At 46.5% G+C, this 21,418-nt stretch overlaps 2 protein-coding genes across 3 annotated transcripts in view; both read left to right on the top strand.

The window, feature by feature from the left end:
* The window catches only part of mief2 (mitochondrial elongation factor 2), an 8,593-nt gene extending 2,261 nt beyond the window's left edge, over nt 1–6,332 (top strand). For both annotated transcript variants that reach the window (XM_079999921.1, XM_079999922.1), the window contains exons 5-8: nt 3,452–3,628; nt 3,775–3,938; nt 4,318–4,470; nt 4,913–6,332. In XM_079999921.1, coding sequence (XP_079856047.1) covers nt 3,452–3,628; nt 3,775–3,938; nt 4,318–4,470; nt 4,913–5,426 — 1,008 coding nt within the window. In that variant the 3' untranslated portion in view covers nt 5,427–6,332. The remainder of the gene's footprint in view (nt 1–3,451; nt 3,629–3,774; nt 3,939–4,317; nt 4,471–4,912) is intronic.
* A 2,541-nt stretch (nt 6,333–8,873) lies between these two features.
* Nucleotides 8,874–13,951, top strand: smcr8b (Smith-Magenis syndrome chromosome region, candidate 8b). Its single transcript, XM_079998527.1, has 6 exons — nt 8,874–9,149; nt 9,318–9,730; nt 9,817–10,562; nt 10,823–11,278; nt 11,449–11,953; nt 12,059–13,951. Exons 1-6 carry the CDS (start codon nt 8,958–8,960, stop codon nt 12,501–12,503), a joined length of 2,757 nt encoding a protein of 918 aa, XP_079854653.1. The 5' UTR covers nt 8,874–8,957; the 3' UTR covers nt 12,504–13,951.
* The last annotated feature ends 7,467 nt before the right edge of the window (nt 13,952–21,418 follow it).

Here is a 21,418-nt window from a genome sequence, read left to right as displayed (position 1 = left end):
TGTGTCTGGGGACAGAGAGGACTTTCATATATGTATGAAAGTATGTGTATGAATGTGACGAATAAACCTCTTGAATCTTGAGAGCAGACCTCTCCCAGACCAAAAGTAAAGCCACTGTTACAGTAGTCTGGTCTACTAAACATGAATGCATGGACAAGTTTTTCCAAATTCTGCTGCCGTCATAAGTCTTTTAATCCTTGATATGTTCTCAAGGTAGTAGGCTGACTTTGTAATTGTTTTAATGCGGCTGTTGAAATGTAGGTCCGAGTCCATGACTACACCAACATTTCCGGCTTGGTTTGTGCTTTTTTTTCTATCCACCGAATGAAGCTGAGCGCTGACTTCTATTTGTTCTTCCTTTGCCCCAAAAACAACTCCTTCAGTTTTGTTTTTGTTTAATTTGAGACAATTCTGGCACATCCAATCGTTGATTTGTTCAATGCACTTGCTCAGTGATTTGTATTGGACCATAGTCCCCTGCGGATATAGTTATGTAAATTTGTGTGTCGTCTGCGTAATTATGGTAACATATTTTGTTGTTTTCCATAATCTGAGCCAGTGGGAACATGCAGATGCTAAACAGAAGAGGCCCCAGAATGGAGCCTTGGGGAACTCTGCATGTCATTTTTGTCTGCTCAGATGTGTAATTACCTTTAGACACAAAGTAGTCTCTGTCCTTTAAGTAGGATATAAACCAGTTTAGTACTGTGCCCAAAAGTCCCACCCAGTTTTCCAATCAGTCTAATAATATATTGTGGTCAACTGTGTCAAATGCAGCACTGAGATCCAGTATTACTAATTCTGAAATTCTGCCAACGTCTGTGTTTAGATGGATGTAATCGAAGACCTTAACAAGAGCAGTCTCACTCCTGTGGTGTGCTCGAAATCCTGACTGGAAGATATCAAAACCATCGTGTAGTGCCAAGAAATTGTTCAGCTGTTGAAAAGGAGTGTGGCCCTTGTTGTGTGTGGGCTCCGTCACATGTTGAGTCAGTCCATAGTTATCAAGAACACAACACAGTTCTTTGGTCCCTTTGTCCTGGGGGTTGTCAAAATGGATGTTAAAATCACCAACATTAAATACACAGATACAGATTATAGACAGCAGTTCAGCAAGGCCATCAAAAAAGGTTGCACAGTATTTAGTTGGCCTGTAAATATACAGAAGCATAGCTCGAGAGGAGGAATTCAACTGAAGAGCCGTGGGTTGGTGTGGGGGTGTGGTTGGCGGCAACCGGGTGGGCACCCTGACGGCTGGTTTCGGGTCCTGGAGGTTTTCTCCTGGTGACGGGTGGTTTCCGGCCTGCCACGACCCGGTGGGGCTGCAGGGAGCGCCGCTGGGGGGTTTTCAGGGCCCTTGGAGGCTGCTCGCCGTCGTGGGTGTGGGTTGCTCTGCGGGAGGTGGCTGCCGGCCTTGCTCCCACTGTGTGACTTCTCTGCGGCGGGGGCCCCGGGTGCCAGTGGTGGCGGAGGGGCCACATCTCTGGGTGTCTGCGGGCAGGGTGGGGCAATCGGGCTGGTTGCGGTATGGCGGGCCCGGCCTTTGCGCAGGGAGTTGGTGTGCATGGGGGCCCTGCTGTCTCATCTGTGGGGCGGGAGGTTCTGGGGGTTGGTCTGTCAGCACGGGACCTGGCTCCAGGCCTGTGGTCCATGCCTGGCACCCCCGGCCCGGGTTCTGCGCTTGCGGGTGTGTCTTAACGTGGGGGTGGGTTGTTTGTGTGTGCCAGGGGTGCATGGTCTTCTCGCTCTCTCTGGGAATGGTTTATGCTCCTCTGGGCCATGCGTGTCTGTTGCTCCGCGGGCTCCTGGCTTCTGGGGGCTGGGGGGTCTTCTTTGGCTACAGGGCGGGGTACTCAGAGCTTTCCTACGGTCATGGAGTGTCTATACTGCTGCGGGACTCAGGGGTGGCTGCGTGGCCTTTTCTGCTGCTTGGAGGCGCTAGAATATAATTCCAACCGCACGCACACGCACACGCACACGCACACGCACACACACACACACACACACACACAGGCGGACTCATCACAGCCACACACACGCCCTCGAACATCCCCCTGATTGCATCCTTCTCCTTTCCTCCCCCCTTTACTGCCATAGCTATCACAGGAAGAGGCCATCTGCCTAATTGCTGTTGTTGTCTGATGTTTCTATGTTTATGTTTTTCCATGTACAAGTTGTTTGTTTCTATAGTCCCTTTCCCACTGAAAGCCGTAAATCTTCTGGCAATGTTCTGTATTGGTGTAATGTAAGAATGGGAGCCGGTATCTATGTTCTGTAAAAACCATTCCGTAAATTTCCCCACTCTTGACCTAGTATAATTTCTGGCAAATTGCCGGTACAGCTGTGAATGGAAGTGTGTGTGAATGGAAGCAGTAACATTGCCGTCTGGGAGGGGCGGGTAGATGGGGAGCAAAGCGCTGGTCTTAATTCTAAAACTAACTGCCTAGTCTCACGTGATATTAGATACCTCTCACGAGCATTACTTACTTTATCTGTAACAATCATCCATGTTGGAACAGACTCCGTGCACAACTTCTCCGTGAAGAAGGCCAATATTGGAATAACTACCCACTGCCTTTGCCGGATATTTTTTATCCCACAATGTTACAGATTCCACGTGGGGAAGGTGCTTATGTCTATTTGTCTCACCCGTGATTCTCCCCGTCTTAAAGAAGTAATGATGGGACCAAACCATGGTGAAATCGTTCTCCAAAGAGGGCAGTTGGTGGCGTTGTGTAACAAAAACTGTGCTATTGTCATCCCACAGGTCGTCCACAGGACAGAGTTATTGCAGCAGTTCTCGATGATTAAAGAATGAATAAAGAGTGTCATTGCAGGCTGAGAACTTGAACTCCACGAGCAGACAACTCTGTCCTACATGCAATGGCATAAAAATACTCTGTGTTGTATGCCCAGCATGCTGACAGCACAGGTTAAAAAAAATAAAATAAAAAGAAACATTGGTGTGAGAATTTCATATGGTTTCTTTTTTCACAATATTGGCTTAAGCAGATAAACAAATATTTTAACAAATAAAAATAAAATAAAAAATCAATACTCCGGTGCAAATCAATTCTATTGTTTCAGTTCCTGAATGGATTGGAAAATTGTGGTGTCAATACTTTGTTTGGAAGTTATGCAACCATTTTCCGCGTAAATTAAATATCACCATATTCACAAATACATTAAAATATTGAATTTCTCTATTAGACTGAATTTGTTCCTTGAAATATGTTTGTAATCTACGTCGATCGGTTAGTGAAAAGTTGGTAGCAATTATCATTATGTATAAAATGTCATATTATTAGCGCTCTCATCAATGTTGGATTGAATGGAATCATGACCCTTTGTATCCAAATCGAATTGTGAGATCCTGCCCCAACACCCAGCCCTTGTATTTGTACACGCTGACACTATATTCATCAGTTGTCAACCCTTTCTTTTTTTTAAGGATCGTCTCCAGCAGTTCTACCACACCCGTGCGGCGCTGCCCCAGGAGGAGGTGGACCGGGCTCAGGCCCTGGCTCTGGACATCTGCACCGAGATCCAGGGTTTCCTCCACACACGGCTCCCCGAAATGCCCCTGGGAGAGATGAGCCTTGGTGGCTCTCTGCTGGACGACCTGGAGGTTCACACAAACGCTCCACATCCATTCTGCTTTCCTCTTAACAAGACACCTCAATGGCACACCAGCACACACCGAGTAATGTGTGTGTGTGTGTGTGTGTGTGTGTGTGTGTGTGTGTGTGTGTGTGTGTGTGCGTGTGCGCGCAGGTGGTGCGGGCGGACCATGCGTGTCTGCTGGTCCCTCTGCAGCTGGAACCCTCTCTGTGGCGTCTGATCCCTGGAGAGGAGACGCTCATCACTCACCCTCTGCACTGGATGGTGCGACGTGACAACCTGGAGTACTTTCCCCGAGGTCGCAGCTACTGGGACCGGTAACTGCACCATAGATTTTCATCAACTCTTGACGTTTACACCAGCAGTTATCTTCTCATACGCTTCATGCAGTTGAAGACCTTTTTTTAACGCCTTTTTTTTTTGTTTGTTTGTTTGTTTCTTTCTTTTAACCTCCATGATATTGAAGGAGTAATGGGGTTCTTTATGGCTCGCATGGCTCTCCTATAGCTAGTGGAAACACTATTACGGTTAGAAAGGGATGGTATGGATTTTTTTCTCCAATGAGAAAGAGTGTGTGTGTGTGTGTGTGTGTGTGTGTGTGTGTGTGTGTGTGTGTGTGTGTGTGTGTGTGTGTGTGTGTGTGTGTGTGTGTGTGTGTGTGTGTGTGTGTGTGTGTGTGTGTGTGTGTGCTTGTAGGTTCCTGGTGGGGGGGTACCTCTCCTCAGAGGCGCTGGTCAGCATGCTCAGCAAGGCTGTAATGGAAACAGTGAACTGGCCATCCATCAGCAGCATGCTGGACTGTCTGGTCAGACCTGTGCTGGGAGGACCCGACCTCCGCCTTGAGATCCGGTGTGTGTGTGTGTGTCCTTCACGAAGCTTGTATTTTTATTGGGGACTTCCAATTTTGTGGCCGATACTGAAGTTTTCTGCTCAGCACCACGAATTTCTAAAATTTTCATCTGGAATTTGAATTAAAAAAAAAAAAAAAAAAAAAAAAAAGAAAGTATATTTATTTAATTACAAACCAATGACAGGTTTAATATATAGTTTTAACATATTTCACAATTATTTCATAACATCCCTACAACAGAACACGTCCCTCATATTTAAGTGAAAAAGCAGTTGATAATGTTGACTAAATTATTAGCAAACAAAGTTTTGATTCATTGATATGGTTCAGTTAGAATGGGCAATATAATGTTTTTCAATATTGTAATTCAATATTAAGTATCCACCGCTTTGAAATTCCTCGTCTTACGCAGATATTGTTTGAAATACTTTGGTTCTGCAGGTCTGAAGACCCAAAGCCAGGAGGCGCAGAGAGCGGCAACCACCCTCTGTTCCTCTCCATGATCCCCGTCCTGAGGGAAGGGGACGTGGTTCTGACGGCCCAGCCGGAGCTCACCGCTCCCTGGGTCAACGCCTGGCACCTCTCCCTCTACCCCTGGGAGACCCAGCGCCTGGCCCAGCTCGACGCCGCCGACCAGGGGCACCGCCGGCTCACGCTGAAAACCCTCAAGGCGGCGTGCAAGCTGAACCCCGCCCTGCGGCCCCTCTCCTCCGCCCCGCTGGCCAATCTCATCCTGCACATCAGCGACCGGGAGAGCGACTGGTCAGGACGCAGCTGGGACGTGCGGTTCCAACAGTGCGTCACCGAGCTGATCGGTCACCTGGAGCAAGGCACGTTGCTCAGCTATTTCAAGCCGACCGTCAACCTCCTGAGCAGTCTGTCTGAAGACCAAGTGGACCAGGTGGGCTTCATGCTCTACTGTGCCATGTCAGAGCCGGAAATACTGCTCATATAGAGTTTTCAGCCACATAGTTGCACACAGGAGGTGAGAACCGGTGCAGAGCTGTGGTCAAAGGTTTGACTTTTACCTTCACAATGCCAGTTGTGTATACTGTGTAGGAAGAGACCCAAGTCTAATGTTTCTCCATCTACTTCCACACCGGTCAAAGGAATGGGCTTACAATTATGGACTGGACTCTTGCAACTTGTAACCCTGATAGTGAAATTGTTTCAAGGGAAGGAGATGTGCCAAGAAGGAGATTATGGAAGTGTTTATGTGAAACAGCAGCTTTGTCTTGAGGATGTGCTTGATCGCTACACATGCCGCCAAATCAAAAGGAAATATTTCAGTCAATTTTTAAGGACTCGGTTTAAGAAAATGTTGGTTTTTTTTGAGAGAGAATTCTTTAGATGACTGCGTGTGATTGTGCTGCCTCATGTGTAAATTTTAGGGCTTGGATTCATGACATAACCATGTATACTGTTAGACGGAATAATGAGGACCTTACACAAGTCGCCAATAAGCTCTGGCCTGTTGAAGGACTGCGAATTTTCAGCTCACCATCATTGGCCTAGCTGTACTTTAAAATATTCACACTATGCAATGCTTTCATAGCTAAGTAAAAAAAACAACAAGATTTTACTTTAACATAGATGATTTAAGCCTCATCAGTCAAATATATTTGACTTTAATGCAATACTTCTTTGATAGTCGGACTGAAGACTCAAGTGTGCAATATATTTTTTATTTTGCCTGGTACTTTGCCTTTTCCTCGTGTTTGTCTTCTGGGTGAACTAACCCTTAAGATGATGGTTGAGGTTTCCATTTTTACACATGGACGCTTTCTAACACAGTGTGAATGTTGATGAGAGAATTGAATTCTACCGGTGAAAATAAAGTGGTCAGCAGTTATTCATTCAAGGTTCCTCTTTTGTTGAATCATTTCAAAATGATGACCTATTGGAACAAGCTTCGGTGTGATACAAGCTTTTACCGCTGCAACAAATGAACGTAATTATTAGGAAGGTCGTAACTTTGAACTGCAGCAATTTAAAGTAAGCCGGGGTTTAGGGGTGTGATCAAACACACCGCTTGACCGTCATGATTTCTATAATCCTAACTATACTCTACGTGGCTACTGGGTTTAGGCCACTATAGGATTACCTCAAAGTCTTGCTATGATACAAGGTCAAGTGAAATGATTTTTCAGGGGGAAATGTTAACACGTGACAATCACTGTCATGAATCGCTGTCATGAACTGCTAAAGTAAAGCGATCGATCTCTGTTCTGGCATTTCACTCTGCCAATAACAACAACAGGGGAAAAATACATTGTACACATGGATAAACTACTTTGATGGGTATTTAACATAATTGCTGACAAAAACAGACAACAAACAGAATATAATTTATTAAATGACTCGGGAGTCGAGGGTCAATCCAGCAAAAGAGTAATTTGCTTGTTTAGTTTTCGCGACTCTTATCTGCAGCTACTCAGGCTGAAGACCGTAATCTGGAACGAACCCGCTGGGGAACCCGAGTCCCAAACGAAGGCCATGACACCCGAAAAGTGAGCCACTTAGGAGACGAGCAGCAAGTGTGAAGGAGGCCTGGTGCCATCATGGTTCAGACGCTGCCGTCACAAGTTAAAGTCCTAAATTTCCATCCAAGTCTTCAAAGAGATAAGTCGTTGGATAAGGACTTGAGGGTTCGATGCCGGGTGATCCTTTGAAAGCCGGCAACGCACGTGCGAGTTTAAAAACGCCCGGAGACCAGACCTGAGCGTGAAGGCAACCTGGTTGCGTGATGGATCAGATGCTGCCGTCCTGATTTTTCCAGCCCCGGGCCTTGAATAAAAATGGTTTAAGGAGAGAACCACTCTTCATCAGACTCAGTGGCTCAAGGAGATAAATCATCAGATGAGAACTTCAGTGTTGCAGGTCTTGAGGGTACGATGCCAGGTGAGCTTCTGAAAGCCGGTGACACAAGGGCGCCCGGAGACCCGTGCAGAACATCGGGGTGGTGGGACGGTGTCGTGATCGTAGACCCAGACCATGTCCACGGATGTCGGGCGGGCGGCCCCGGCGGACTCCCTCTCTGCCCCGTTAGCCAGATCCCAACAATAAATCCTGCTGTAGGGGGGTCTGGTAGCGAAACTTGGCAACCCTCCGGGCACAATGGCGATGGTTTTTTGTTTTTTTTAAACACCTGGAACAATTAAGTGTAGATGTGTGTCCAGAAGAATCCTCTTCATCTCATTTTGGGGCAGAGATGAGATGAATAGGTATCCAGTTTGCTCTGATATGTCTCATAGGAACATACAGACCGTGACTGTTTTTCTCATAAGGCTCACATGCTTGATATTATGACACCGATGGTGAAAGATGACCGGGGATATTCCAGCTTCCCGTTTTCAGGCCAGATCCCCGTGTCGCCGGCTTTCACAAGATCCCCTGGCATCGAGCCCTCAAGTCCTCCGACACCAAAGCTCACACCCGACGACCCATCTCCTTGAGCCACCGAGTCTCACAAAGCCTGGTCGCCTCCACCAAATCACTTGATGGGAGGGAACAGGGCTTGAACGGCACTGCGCCTGTTTTAGACCCGTCTGACCATCCATATCACTGTTTTAGGACAAGATATGGAGGAATGTATTTTATCACAGCAATTTTATACAATATCAATCACAAGAGTTCGTAACATCGGATTAAAAGCGTATTGAACGCTATAATAACGTCGTTTATCAGACTAGGTTCTGCACTGAAGATAATCCTTGTAGTGTCGTGGATCAACTTTATTGACACTTTTGCTTATTAACCTGGTGGATTTGTCTCCTGTAATGAATTCGGGCGACATGCTTAGTTACTGTTGTGTTGTAGCGTGGACTAAAATAAATCTGAACCGTGGGTTGCAAGCGCAGCAGCCTGTGAGGAGCAAACTTGGATCCATCCATCAACCCCCCGCCCCCTGCCCCCCGCTCCGTCAGCTGCCGCCGTCACGTGGCGGGATACGGGCGGTGTTGTGTTCTCTGCGGGCGGCAAAAAGAAGGACGCCGGGCGGACGCGAAGCGAGCCCCGGTCCAAGGCGCAGAAAGGGAAGCGGGAAGAGGAACCGGGATCCAGGGACTTCTCCTTTCTCTCGGAGCGCGGCGCTTTGCCGCGTCTTCAACCGCGTCTGCTCCCAAGTTTGTTTGGTGTTTAAATAATAATCATTACAAAAAAAAAAAAAAAAAAGTCGTCTGTTCACCGTCGGGAAATTGAAAGCGAAGTTTTTTCGTCTCTCGAGTGGATTCCTCAACTTTGAGGCGGTGATCGCTGAGTCATTGGGGATCGCGGCGCGTCTCCCGGGAGTCCACGGCCACAGCGAGACGCTCTGCCGGGGTGGAGGTGATGGGGGACTGGGGTCACCGCGGCGGTCCGGTGGGGTGATCGGATATCTGGTATCTCAGCGGTCGGTCATCACCGAGGACAACCGGCTCCTCCGCGGGCTGAGCTCGAAGCCCTCTCCGAGGAGCCGCGGGGGGGCGGTGGGGGCGGAGGTGGAGGCATGATCGGCTCTCCGGACGTGCTGGCCTTCAGGGGTACGGAGGGCTTTGGGGACGAGGTGGAGCACCGCCGGGGGGGCCACCGGGCTCTTCCGGAGGAGCTGTCCGTGCCCCCTCTGCCTCCCAGCAACCCCTGGATGACTGCAGCCCAGCACCACAGCGACTTCATACTGGTGGCAGAGTTCTCAGAGCAGGTGGGTTCTGTCACGTTGGGTGGGGTATTAGGATCGGGGGGCAGATCACCATGGGGTGGCTATATGTTTGAATGGAAAACGTGGGAGATGCTCTGTCTGCGCAGCCGTCATTTCACTGTAATAATGTGCCTCTGTACATCGGTTTTCCATGTGTGCGCCCGCTGCCAGGTCGGACCCAAGCCCGTGCTGACGATACCAGACGACCCCAGAGTGCTGGGCACCTTCGACCTCAACCACTTCTCCGTGCGCCTGATGTCGGTGGACTACCAGGCACCGTACCCGGGGTCCGCCTCTCCGTCGTCCCACGGCCCCCGCATCCACTTCACGGAGGACTCCAAGGTGGTGATGGGGGACTCGGCCGAAGGCGCCTTCGCCTACGTCCAGCACCTGACGCTCTACGACCTGGAGGCCCGGGGGATGGTGCGGCCCTTCTGCATGGCCTACGTGTCCTCGGACCAAACCAAGCTGATGGAGCACTTCTCCGAGCTGTCGGCGTGTTTCTCCCAGGCCTCAGACAGCCTGAAGACGGGTAACAGGCGAGCCTTCGCGACGGAGCTGCAGAGGAAACTGCAGGAGCTCGAGTAAGTCGCCGCGGGTATCAACGTCGTCGCTTCACCCGCGCACAGAGCGGTTGTTTCACCTCCTTATGTCATCGATTGCCTTACAGGTACACACGCATGACTTTGCAGGAGGGAGTCGAGCTCCGGAAACCTGCCGATGAGTTAGCGGCCCACGAGCTTGCGGCCGTAGAGCGCTCCATCTTGGATCACAGGGACCTCCTGCGACAGGTCACTTCCTACCCGAACAGGAAGCTCAAACAGCCCGACTTCCTGCCCTACGATCCGGCCGACAGCCTCACCGATCCAAACGGATTATCGGGCCCCGAGTTCTACCTCTCCCCCCCGAGATCCCCCTCCGGCGGTTTGGAGAACCGCCTCAAGCCCCTCGAAGAACTCAGCGACGCCTACTTCCTGTCCGTCACGCTTCAACAGCTGGCGGACACGGAGCAGCGTCTCCATAGCGACAGGAGCGTCCTGAACACCGCTCGCGTCGCTCGTCGCCTATCGAGGAGACTTCACCTGACGAACTTTCTGTTCGAGCTGTGGAACTCGGAGGAGGAGGAGGAGGAGGAGGGGGAAGACAGGGTGCCGGGGTCAAAGGTGGCAAGGGGGAGCAGGGGCGGCACCGAGCCGCTTGCCGCAGCGCAACCAAGCTTGGAGTCATTCTTCTCCTGCGTAGAGGAGCTGCCCATCAAACTGGAGGCCGGGGACGGAGGAGCCGTGACCCCTGACCCGGAGGTCGCCGCGGGGTTGGCGGGCAGCGTGAGCAGCGGCGACAGCATCGAGGTGCTCGGGACGGAGAAATCGTATCGGACCCAACGTCTCGTCCGAGGAAGTGACAACAGCGACAGAGGTGCGACGCAGCAGCGAATGCAGTTCGTTTTTGACACGTACACTCTAGTAGAACTGTATTTGAGCCTCAGCGTAGGGATATGTGGAAACTGTCATATAAAATTGAACCAGATTCAAAAATCAAATTGGGATGGAACTAAATAACGTTTTTTAAGGGTGTTGGGTTGATGGGATTAACGAGGGTGTGCAAACGCTCAAACGCACCCCCCACACAATGACGAACTGCCCTTCTCCCCTCCGACTCTTCTCCTCCTCTGTTAGACACACCGGTTGGAACGACCGACTCCGGCTTCAGGCGCCCAGCAGCGGAGGCGGGCGTCAGACACGTGCGGGCGTCGACCAGGCGTGCCAACAGCCAGGACAGCATCGAGATCCTGAGCACCACGGAGTCCATCTTTCCCGACGACCTCACCGCCATCACAGAGGAGGAACCCAATGGCCGAGCTCCGGGCGATGGGATTCACGGCGGAGGGCCGAAGCAGAGAGACGACGTCTCAGAGGAAGAGGGCTTGGTGGAAACTGCTCATCGGAGGGAAAAAGGGAAAGGATTGCCTGTCTGGTCAGATAAAGATGTAGTTGACAACGAATCCTTGAAGCAATTTGCTTTTAGTAATGAGATCCAGCGAGAGGAGGAATCGGTCCGGAGGGAGCAGCCATTGATGAGAAATCCAGTCTGTGAAGACAGCAAGCCAGACCAGATGGCTGCTCCACAACAAGGTAACGGATATTGATTTTCTGATTGATCGCTGTCCCACGGGAGCTTTATTTTGCGTATGTTAGAAACAAACAGGTTTGTCTTGTATCTAATATTGCTGCAAATGCATTATTAAGAGCGAGCAAAAGAGAAATGAATCAGACAGTTTGACTAACCAAATGTTTTATTACAGTTGAAGAAAAAGCAGAGATGCCCGTTGCCAGACACCTCACTTCAGGCCAAAGTGTTGAGGGTGTGGGGGTGGGGCCGGACCTCCACAGGAACTTTCTTCAACAGGCGTCCATGCCGGATGGCCCATTCTCTCCGCCTTGCTCCCCCGTCAGGATGCTGAGCGTAGACGAGGCGTCCGACTACACCAGCTCCTCGGAGCCGCCTCTCCCTCATACCCATGCTCTCTTTGGCAGCCGTCGGTCTGACCCGAGGATGAAAAGGAAGGCCGGCCTCAGAGCCCTCAAGTTCGTACAGCAGAACTCGTTTGCCCAGCATGCCGTGTTCTGTCTGCTCAGTGGCCGGCCGCTGGTCGTGATCGGCGAGGAGAGTTTGGTGAGAAAGCTGCTGTCTGCGCTCGCTCTCTTCCTCCCGGCTACGGGTCCGGATGGGAACGCAGTGCTGCCTTGTCTGTCTGCACCTCTTCAACTGCCTGACCTGCTCAACTGGAGACTCATAGGCATACACAGGTATCGCACGCGCCCATTTGGCTCTGCACATTGCTCAACCTACACCGGATTGTGTCGAGCGCGATGCGGAGGGAAACGTAACCCCTTTCCCTCTTTTCTGAATAGGTCGGCCTCCACCACCTCCTCTGTGCTTCCCTCCCTGGCTCGGTACGGTCGCTACCTAGGACTGCTGGACCTGGACCAGAGGACGCTGCGCTGCCCGCCGTACTCCGGCTCTCTGATCGGCAGGATGGTTAATCCTCACGCCGCCATCTGCAGGGGCAGCACCTACCTGCTCCACCTGGAGAGCTGCTTGACGGCGCTGGCCAACCAGGCCTTACTTTACACATTCAACTACGCCCTCCATCCCCCCGGCACATCCGACAGGGACGGCGTTTCACTCGGAAAGGATTTCCTGTTTGAGAGGGGATTGTGTAGCAGTGAGGACGATCTGAGAGTGATGCTTTTCCTCTCGGACTTGATCAAACAGCACCATACAGGACGTGGTCCTCCCATCTTCAGCTTCTCCTACAGATCCGTGCAAACCCACAGAAATACAATCACAACATGATCTGCTTATTTAGAAAGTGTCCGATTCAAAGTTATAGCGCGACTTCCTGTAGCTGCTGCACAGGGAAAACAGGTGTATTAATACTAGGTCAAATCTCCGGTTGATGTGAATATTTGAATCCATAGAAATGAGACAGGAAGGGTAATAGTCTCCTCTTTGTATTTTACCAAGCTAAGGGCATGTCTGATTCATAGTTCACAGTGCTACTCATGTGTCTATGTAAATTACTTGAAATACTTCTAGGCACGATCAAATGGTGACGCAGCAGCCACAAGACGGACTATGAAGTGCACTTTGGAGTGGGTAATCTGCAGCGAACCAGCTAAACTGTTGAGTCATGTCAGCAGGTGCAAAAGCTGTATTACAGCAATAACTCAGGCAGGGGCAAGATGACTCAGGCCTGTACAAAGCAATGGCCCCAGAATAACCCCACCGCCGAAAGTCATGCCTCAATAAAAATGTACACTGAATAATTATCTGAATTAGGTCTCTCCTGCTTTGGTTACAGGTAGAATTGGAATTATTCCCAGTGAACCACAGAAATCCACAGCCTTCAAATCCACAAAACTCAGATCCAAAGTGTGCCACCAACATCTATCACAATCATCACGCTGAGAAAAAATTAAGCTATTTTTGAGTAGGAGCGGTTTAGGATAGGAGCGCATTTAGTGTACGTTTCCAATCATGTGCTTAAAATTTCTCATTTATAGCCATTGTAGCAAAATGTAAAATAATACACAACTCAGGTCTGATCTACACGGGCTCTGATAGATACAGAAGGCACTCCAAGGAAACCAACATAGAAACATGATTAACTCAGAAGGGAAAAAAATATATATATCTAAAATACATTGCTTCATACCGTTTAAGAATTCAAATAAACTATTTCTCAGCACAGTGGAGAAAACAAAACCCGAGGAAAAGGCACGGTAAGTGTCTACTGGATAAGGCAAAAAGTCAGAAAGATGGCACCGTTTAGCGCAGAACGTCCACACGTCTACTCTCCAAACCCATCTTTAAATCCCAGCCGCTGGCAGCTTGGTGCCACACGCTTTGACCGGTGCTGAGGCAGCTTTGCGCTACCAGTCCAGTTGTGGAAAACTCCAGTGTTCAGTAGCAAAGTGGGAGAGCAAGCGTCCCTTATCAGCAGGACGACACGCTGCTCCTGTTCCCAGAGCAGATAAACAGCCCCGCTGCTCCAGTTTGATTCGAGTTCCAGGGAGAAATGGGACATGGCACAGATGCAGCTGCCATCTATGGATAAACCGCACAGTTCATGTTAAGTATGTTTTAAATGCTCCTTCCCCCCCAAAAAAATGCTTGATAAGCAAAGTCAGTAGAGCAACTCTAACAATTACCGTTGCAGATTTTAATGAAGAGTGCAGCTCAAGAGTGGAAGTCACAGAGGATTAGGTCTGAATGGGGAAAACAACAAATAAAAATTGATTGTACTGGCTTGTGAACATTTTAATATATGAACATTGCAGTTGGGTTGGAACACATCAGGACGACATGGGATTCGGAATCCCAACATCAATGTGTTTGTCCATTTTAGGAGAAAAATGACAAAATATTAAATAAAAAACAACAATATATTGAAATAGTTGTAATTTGTATCATTATTTTTAGACAGGTACTTTATTCATCCCAGAAGGGACATTGCAATATCCCAGCGGCTCACAACACAACAGCAGAATAAAAAGCAATAAAATAAAAAAATATATGAAAAAAGAAAATGGCAATATATGTAAATTATACAAGAAACCCAACCGTTAACTGTAACTGAACCTAACAATAAAAGGAAAGAAAAAGACAAAAACAGAAAAAGAAAAAAAAAGGAAAAATTAAAAATATATAAATAAAAAGGTCGTAACCCAAAACCTCAACTGATAAGGAATCAGAAACTGTGCTGGCGTCAAAAAAATACAAATGACGACTCTTTCAGGTTATTTTTTGTTGACCCCGCCTGGGAAACTCTATAAAACAGTCAAGTCCAGCTTGAAGGACTTACAGGTGCCACTGCGCCGAAGCCTGAACTTTGGTGGAGCGACAGGCGTCGGGCAGCAGGTCGCCTGCTCAGAGAGAAGGACGCGTTAGCACGACATGGTGGAGGTTAAATGACACAAGGTTCAAACGTGTGTTGTTGCATCTATCGGCCTGAGGAACTCACAGTAGTCGCTGAGCAGAGACAAATCACACCAGGATCGGACATGGAAGATAAATAAATCAGTCACGACTTCACATCAGATTTGGATAAAGGTGAAAAAGAAGGGGGGGGGGGGGGGGGGGGGGGGGGGAAGGACACGCTAGCATGAACTGCACTTTAATGAGAAATAGTTTGTATGAGCAATTGATCTGCCTGTGTCCGGGGGGGTTGTGGTTCCCATATTCTGCTACGGTGTCAAAACTAAAGGAGACTTACTGATCCAGTCTCTCTGACAAAGAAGGGAGGGCGGGCAGAGAGGGGTAGCAGTTCTCCCACCCTGAAAAAAAGAAAGACGCAGTGAGAAACTGCACACGCACACAGCATCTTCCTTTGACACAACCTTTGATCCTCCTCCTTCAATATTACAATTATGAAAGGAGATGTTTTATTGAGTTATTTGGCCCAATGAATATTTTACCATAATATTTTACCACCAAGGTGCCCGCACTATGAAATATGCACTCAATCTGCTGGCTGGTGACATTGGATCTCAAGGAATTAAAGCCCATTTTATTATTACGGACATTAAATAAAGTTGCTCAGGGTTAGTGTCAGCAAAATGCAAATGAAAAAAATTTGCATAGAAAAAAAGTAAGAATTTGCAAAACGTTGTAGCTGGGGGCAAATCCTTCTGCCAACAATGGCTTCAATTAGCCTTAATTAGGATTCATACTACTGTGAAAATAGCATAATTACTATATTGACTGGATGAGCATGCAGCGTGTTAAGGGAAAGTCCTGCACCTTCCAGTTTCAGCTTCAGAAACGCAGCGTGGAAAATGTACGGTTTGAATTAAACACACGCGGGGGCCTGTCACGACCATGACATTTTAGTTGACGATTAACTGTCATACTTGTGATTAACAATGACGTTTTCTTTTTTGTTTACATTTATTCATTAAGCAGAAACCAAAGCAGACATCGACCACTGGAGCAACATCAAACTCATGTGCATGAGCTCCTGTTTCTAAATTCAACTAGATGCAAGATGCTGTGAGGAATCATAATAAAATTGTGTCATATGTGATTTATTGTGTAATTCATTTCATGCCACTGTCAAAAGTATAAGCCTATTATCGAGATAGAATCCATTTTTTGGGATGAAAACACGTCATTACAGACGATTTTATGAAATGATAATTGTGATCCTGACACACACACACAAACACACACACACACACACACACACACACACACACACACACACACACACACACACACACACACACACACACACACACACACACACACACACACACACACACACACACACACACACACACACACCTCCAAGCTCCTGTTGAATCTTCTGCTTGAAGGAGTGAAGAACCTCCATGCAGCAGGAGAGGCTTTCACAGAGCCACTGGAAAGCCCAGGTGATCTCCTGGAGGGGGAAGGGGGGGGAAGAAAAATAAAAAAATAAAAATAAAAATAAAATAAAAAAAGTAATAACAGCCTAGAATTAGATTGTGTAGATTTGTAAACGCGGTTCAGCTCCTGTGATCACATCGCAAAGCCACAAAGCCAGACGGCTCACACACGGTGGAAGTGGACGCTACCTTGAAGGTATTGATCACTGGAACGACCGGACTTAGTGGGGCACAAAGGATCCGCATCGCCAGAGCCTCTGTCACCAGGAGCAGCAGGCCATGGTCTGGGTACACCTGGAAATAACAAATGATGGTAAAAAAAAAAAAAAAAAAGACACACACACACACACACACAGCCCTTCTGATGTAGACCACTGCATGCCATTCATAAATGAGTGTGCACACGACTCTTGTCCGTGTGTAAATCAACAAATACACACATCCTGGAAGAATCTGGGGATGTGGATGTTTGGCTCTGCATGGTTGAGCAGTATCATCTTCACTACATTCTTTGAATCCTAAAGTCCAGAAATTGGGACAGAAAAAAAAAAGAGAATGAATGAATAAATGAATAAATAAATAGATAGATAAATAAATAATAAATAAAGCATAAATGCTACTAAAAGTTTGGGCTACAAACATGTCACTGGGTGGTTCTTGAGTGATAGAAATACATACATTTAGAAAAGCAGAGCTGGGTTCCGGCAGAGGGACGGAGGAACCGCGGGGCGTGTTGACCATGGTGAGCAGATAGGTCCAACAGCGGGACTGGGAGAGGTGGAAGGACATTCAATGAACAGCTCTTTCAGAGGCAAACAGAACGTTAAAAAAAAAAAAAAAATTAAAAATAAAAAAGTTTCCTACTCACATCTGTGTAGACGTCAGTGCACAATCTCTGAACTCTGAGAGCAAACTTAACAAGCTCAGTGCGTTTCAGGGGCACAGCGCCTAGCGACAGAAGAAGAGAAGATCAAGAAAGCGTCATCGTATTGTGTGAGTGTGTGAGCCCAATATCCACTGGTCAAATGTGTGGAACATTATTACTTATTCACGTCGCTGCATTTCACCGACATGCTCCTTGTAACGATGTGTTGACATTGTGAAATAAGGTCAATATAACATTGACCTGTCAGAAAAAATGAATACACTTAATTTTAGTTGGGGACCGCCATGTGTGTCTTACCCTCTATTGGCTCCCACTTGGAAGCAAAGTCACCAAAGTTGGGTTTTCTCTGGGGGCTGATGTGCTCCCTTGGCGCTGTAGCAGCATCGAAGATACAGAGGTAGAGGCAGAAGAGGCACGGGGAGAGGCGCGTCGCGGGGCCGGATTGGGTGCTGAAGAAGCTCAACAAGGCCAAGGAAAAATCCCCGGCCTTGCATAGGTAGAGAGGAATGAGGTCCTGCAGCTCCTCGAAACTGGACACGGACGGAGAGACACGGAGGGGGAGGGGGGGAGAGAGAGAGAGAGAGAGAGAGAGAGAGAGAGAGAGAGAGAGAGAGAGAGACACACACACACACACACAATCAGATTTTATAATCCACTTTTTAAAAGGCAGTCGGCTGAAAGCTTTTTGTCTTTGTATAGATTGTTGTAGTGGTGGAGTTCAACCGATGAGTGGAACCAGCTGATCAGTGCACAGCTGGAGGTAAAACATGGTTGGGCTTTTGCTTTTTTGGACCCTGGAGTTTTCCCCCGACCTCTGGATTTTTTATTATTATTATTTCTTAAACAACCAGATTTTTAGCTTTATATATAAAAAAAGTGTCTTTCACAGGACAAAAATCAAAAAACATACTTAAAATATAGAGTAAACCGCAGAAAGTCACAGAAAACTCACAGCTTGGAATCATCCGTCTTCACGACGCGAAGGTAGCGACACAACTCTCGGTACCTGCCAATAGACAAAACGCCTGGATGTGTCACGGGCATTGTTTTAATTGTTTTTGTACCCGCACACACGCATGTACACACACACACACACAAAGCACCTGCCCTGGTGCTGCAGCAGCTCCGTCCTGAGCAACACCACAGATATCTGCTCCACCAGGACGTCCTTCTTGCCTTTGTCCTTGCGGATCCCCGTGATGTTCTGTCCCTTCAGCACGGACACGAGCAGCACGTCGTCCCAAGGACGCACACATAAACTGTAATACAAACACACTGCTGTGATAATATTCACCGTATAAAATCATTATTCACCTTATAAATAAAGATAATTTATTCATCCCAGAAAGGAAAGTGCAATGTCCCAGCAGCTTACATAAATACTAAATAAATAAATAAACAACAGGCAGTAATATTTACAAACTATATTGAAAATGTAGAATATAGATATAGAATTAAAAATGAAAAGTGTGGAAAAAGTTCAATATACAATAAACATCACAATTAAATATACACAATAAAATATGGTGGGATAATGGAAAATAAACCTGAAATTTTGAAAATCTAGGAAATATAAAATCAAGAAATTAACTGATACACAATAAAATCCAAAATATGGAAGTATAATGGGAAATAAAAAATGGGAAAACGATTTCACCAGTATAAAAAAAAAAAAAAAAGGACATAATACTGACAATAAGCCTCAAAATGAAATACATGCAAGGACAGGAAGCGACGCGACACACACACACACACACACACACACACACACACACACACACACACACACACCTCTTCTTCACGCTCTTGAATGTTGAAGACAGATGGAATCCTTGATAAAAGCCCTGCAGTTTTTGCATGAACTCCGGAGTAAAATCAGACATCACCATGTGACACCGTACTGATTGTATCACCCTGGAAACAAAAAACAAACACACACAAAAAAACAATTGTAAGAAACTCCGCTCATAACTAGAACTGGACATTCTTCATGTTCTAGGTGTGGATTTGTACGCGTTTACCTTTGCAACAAAATGACTTTGGCTTCAAGTGCATTAACTGTGGGAGATGTCGACAGGACGACCCTGTAAAGAAAAACAAAATAAAATATTATGAAGGAATGTTAAAGACCCATAGCTGCTCCTGAGGTTTATGCTCACACCCCTTGCCTGAAATAAAAATATCATGAATAATTTCATAATTGCTGCCTAGTTGCATAGTAATCTTAAAACAAGGCTGACTTTGTTGGACAGAATCACCATGTTATGAGGAAAGATCGAGGATGAAATTGCGTATCCAAAACCAAGTCCCGGCCCTCAATCAGTACATTGCCGTGTGTGTGTTTTTTACCCCGAGGGCTGGAAATGCGCAGTAAAATCTTTGGCGGCTCCCAGACTCATGATAGCGGTGGCTCTTCCTTCCTGTTGATCTGCTTTGCTCAGGAACTCTGACACGCACTCATAAACTGGTGTGTAGCTGTACAAACAAACAAATAAAATAATAATTAAAAAAAAAAAATATATATATATATATATATATATATATATATATATATATATATAAATAAAACGACTCTCTCTTCTGTGCTAATTTTTAAAGTTAGGGTGATTTGCTTCTGTAAATCTAAATATTTCCGTGTAAAATGTCCATTTGAATTGACATTGTGGTCACTCACTCGTGGACCAGTTGCTGCTGGTTTGACTGGCCGAGTCCACATTCTAACGACGTCTTTCCTTGCAGGAAGGAAGTGTACGCTGCAGCGAGCTCCTTTCTGAAGCTCTGGAGCATCATTTCTAGAGAGATGCAGAGACAATAGGGTTTAGGGTTGTAGTAACAGGAGTGGAGTAGGTCATGAAAACGCAAGATCATGTGCAAGTTTTTACATGAACAAAGGTTGAGAAGTGACGGTGCGCGTGTTGTTATCGGTGTATACGTGATAACCAAGTGTGTCTGACCTGTATGGGGGCTCCATACAGCATCTAACACAGTATCTATCAGGACTTGAGACCAACGACATCCCGTCGTCGATAGAAAATGCGTTTGGGACGAACGGAGATCTTCACCAGGATGCCTCCGGGACGAAAGGGACGAAATTTTTTTTGTATGTACAGTATAACTATCGCTCAGCAAAGGACAAACTGAACCGAGCGCTGACTACAGCGGAGCGAGTCTTCTGATGTTGTTACTATAGTTACGGTGGTACTCTATACGGTGGAGGCCTGCGGTGTGTTTGGCTAACAGCTAATGTAGCTAATAGGGCAAATAGCAGCAGAGTTTGTGTTCAGAGGAAAATTAAGTGTTAAACAGTGAACTGCAGTTTATTGTCACAACACAACAAGCTGTGTGTAACGTCAAGGTTTCATAAAATGATTCACAGTCCAGGATATCCATTTAACTGCTCGTTTATTGTTACAGCAAAAACTCTGTAAATCCCTACACACTCTTATACGTGGCAGTTTCCTCTGACTGCCTAACTACAAATAACATTGCCTAACTGGAAATAATCATCGACAGTAAATAAATGTACTAACGTACTTCAGCTGAGTACAGTTTGGAGGTAAAGGTACTTTGAGTTTGGAGTTACAGACACTTTCCATCAGTGTTTAAGTTGCATTTTACCAAACTTGTGTCAGAGATGGAAGTAACCAGATACATTCACCACAGTTCTGTTCTGAATACACCGCTGAGGTCCTTGTACTTTGACAACAAAAAGTGTATGTAGCCATTATTGACTACAAAGTGCTTTACATAAACAAACGATAAAACAATAAGAAACAGCTGTTAACTCATAATGTGGATTATTCTAAAATCAATCTAAAAACAATTAATCAATTTGAAAAAATCCTGTATCTTTTAGTGTTACTTTTTTCCTTAATCCTGCTTTTTACAGAATCCTGCTTTTTACAGTTTACAAATAACTTTTCAGTTTTGTTCTAAAGCTATTTCTTTGTACAGAGAAAAATAGATAACTAACATATAACTATAGATGATAATAACAAAGTAAAATAACAGATTTTGGGACTGTTTACACTCACTTTAGGACGGTTAAAATAGATTTTCGGGACGGTGGTGTAAAGAGTTAGTCTACAGCCATGATCTAGCTGTGCATACCAGCTTGACGGAGTGGAGTGTCTATTTCAGCCAGTGAGAGGTTGAAAGCACCCAGGTAACCCAGCACCACAGAGTTTCGGAGGCTGGTCCAGAATGTGCTCTTCTTGTGGCTGTTACAGTGACACATGTCTTTGACACACCACACAGGACACTGAAGAAAAATAAATAAATAAATAAATAAAACAAAATAAAATAAAATCACGTTTACTGCCAAGTGTCTAATAAATAATAAAGTTTGTGTCAACAATTCTAAAATGAACATGGGAAAGCAAATCGAATGCACTTTGTTAGTTAATTAGAACATAATCACATTGGAACCAGTGGTTGTTTGAATGAGTGTAACA

The sequence above is a fragment of the Zeus faber genome (genome assembly GCF_960531495.2).
Source record: "Zeus faber genome assembly, chromosome: 4".
Lineage (NCBI taxonomy): Eukaryota > Metazoa > Chordata > Actinopteri > Zeiformes > Zeidae > Zeus > Zeus faber.
Note: the sequence above shows the minus strand (reverse complement) of the source record. Positions and strands in the feature narration are given on the sequence as shown.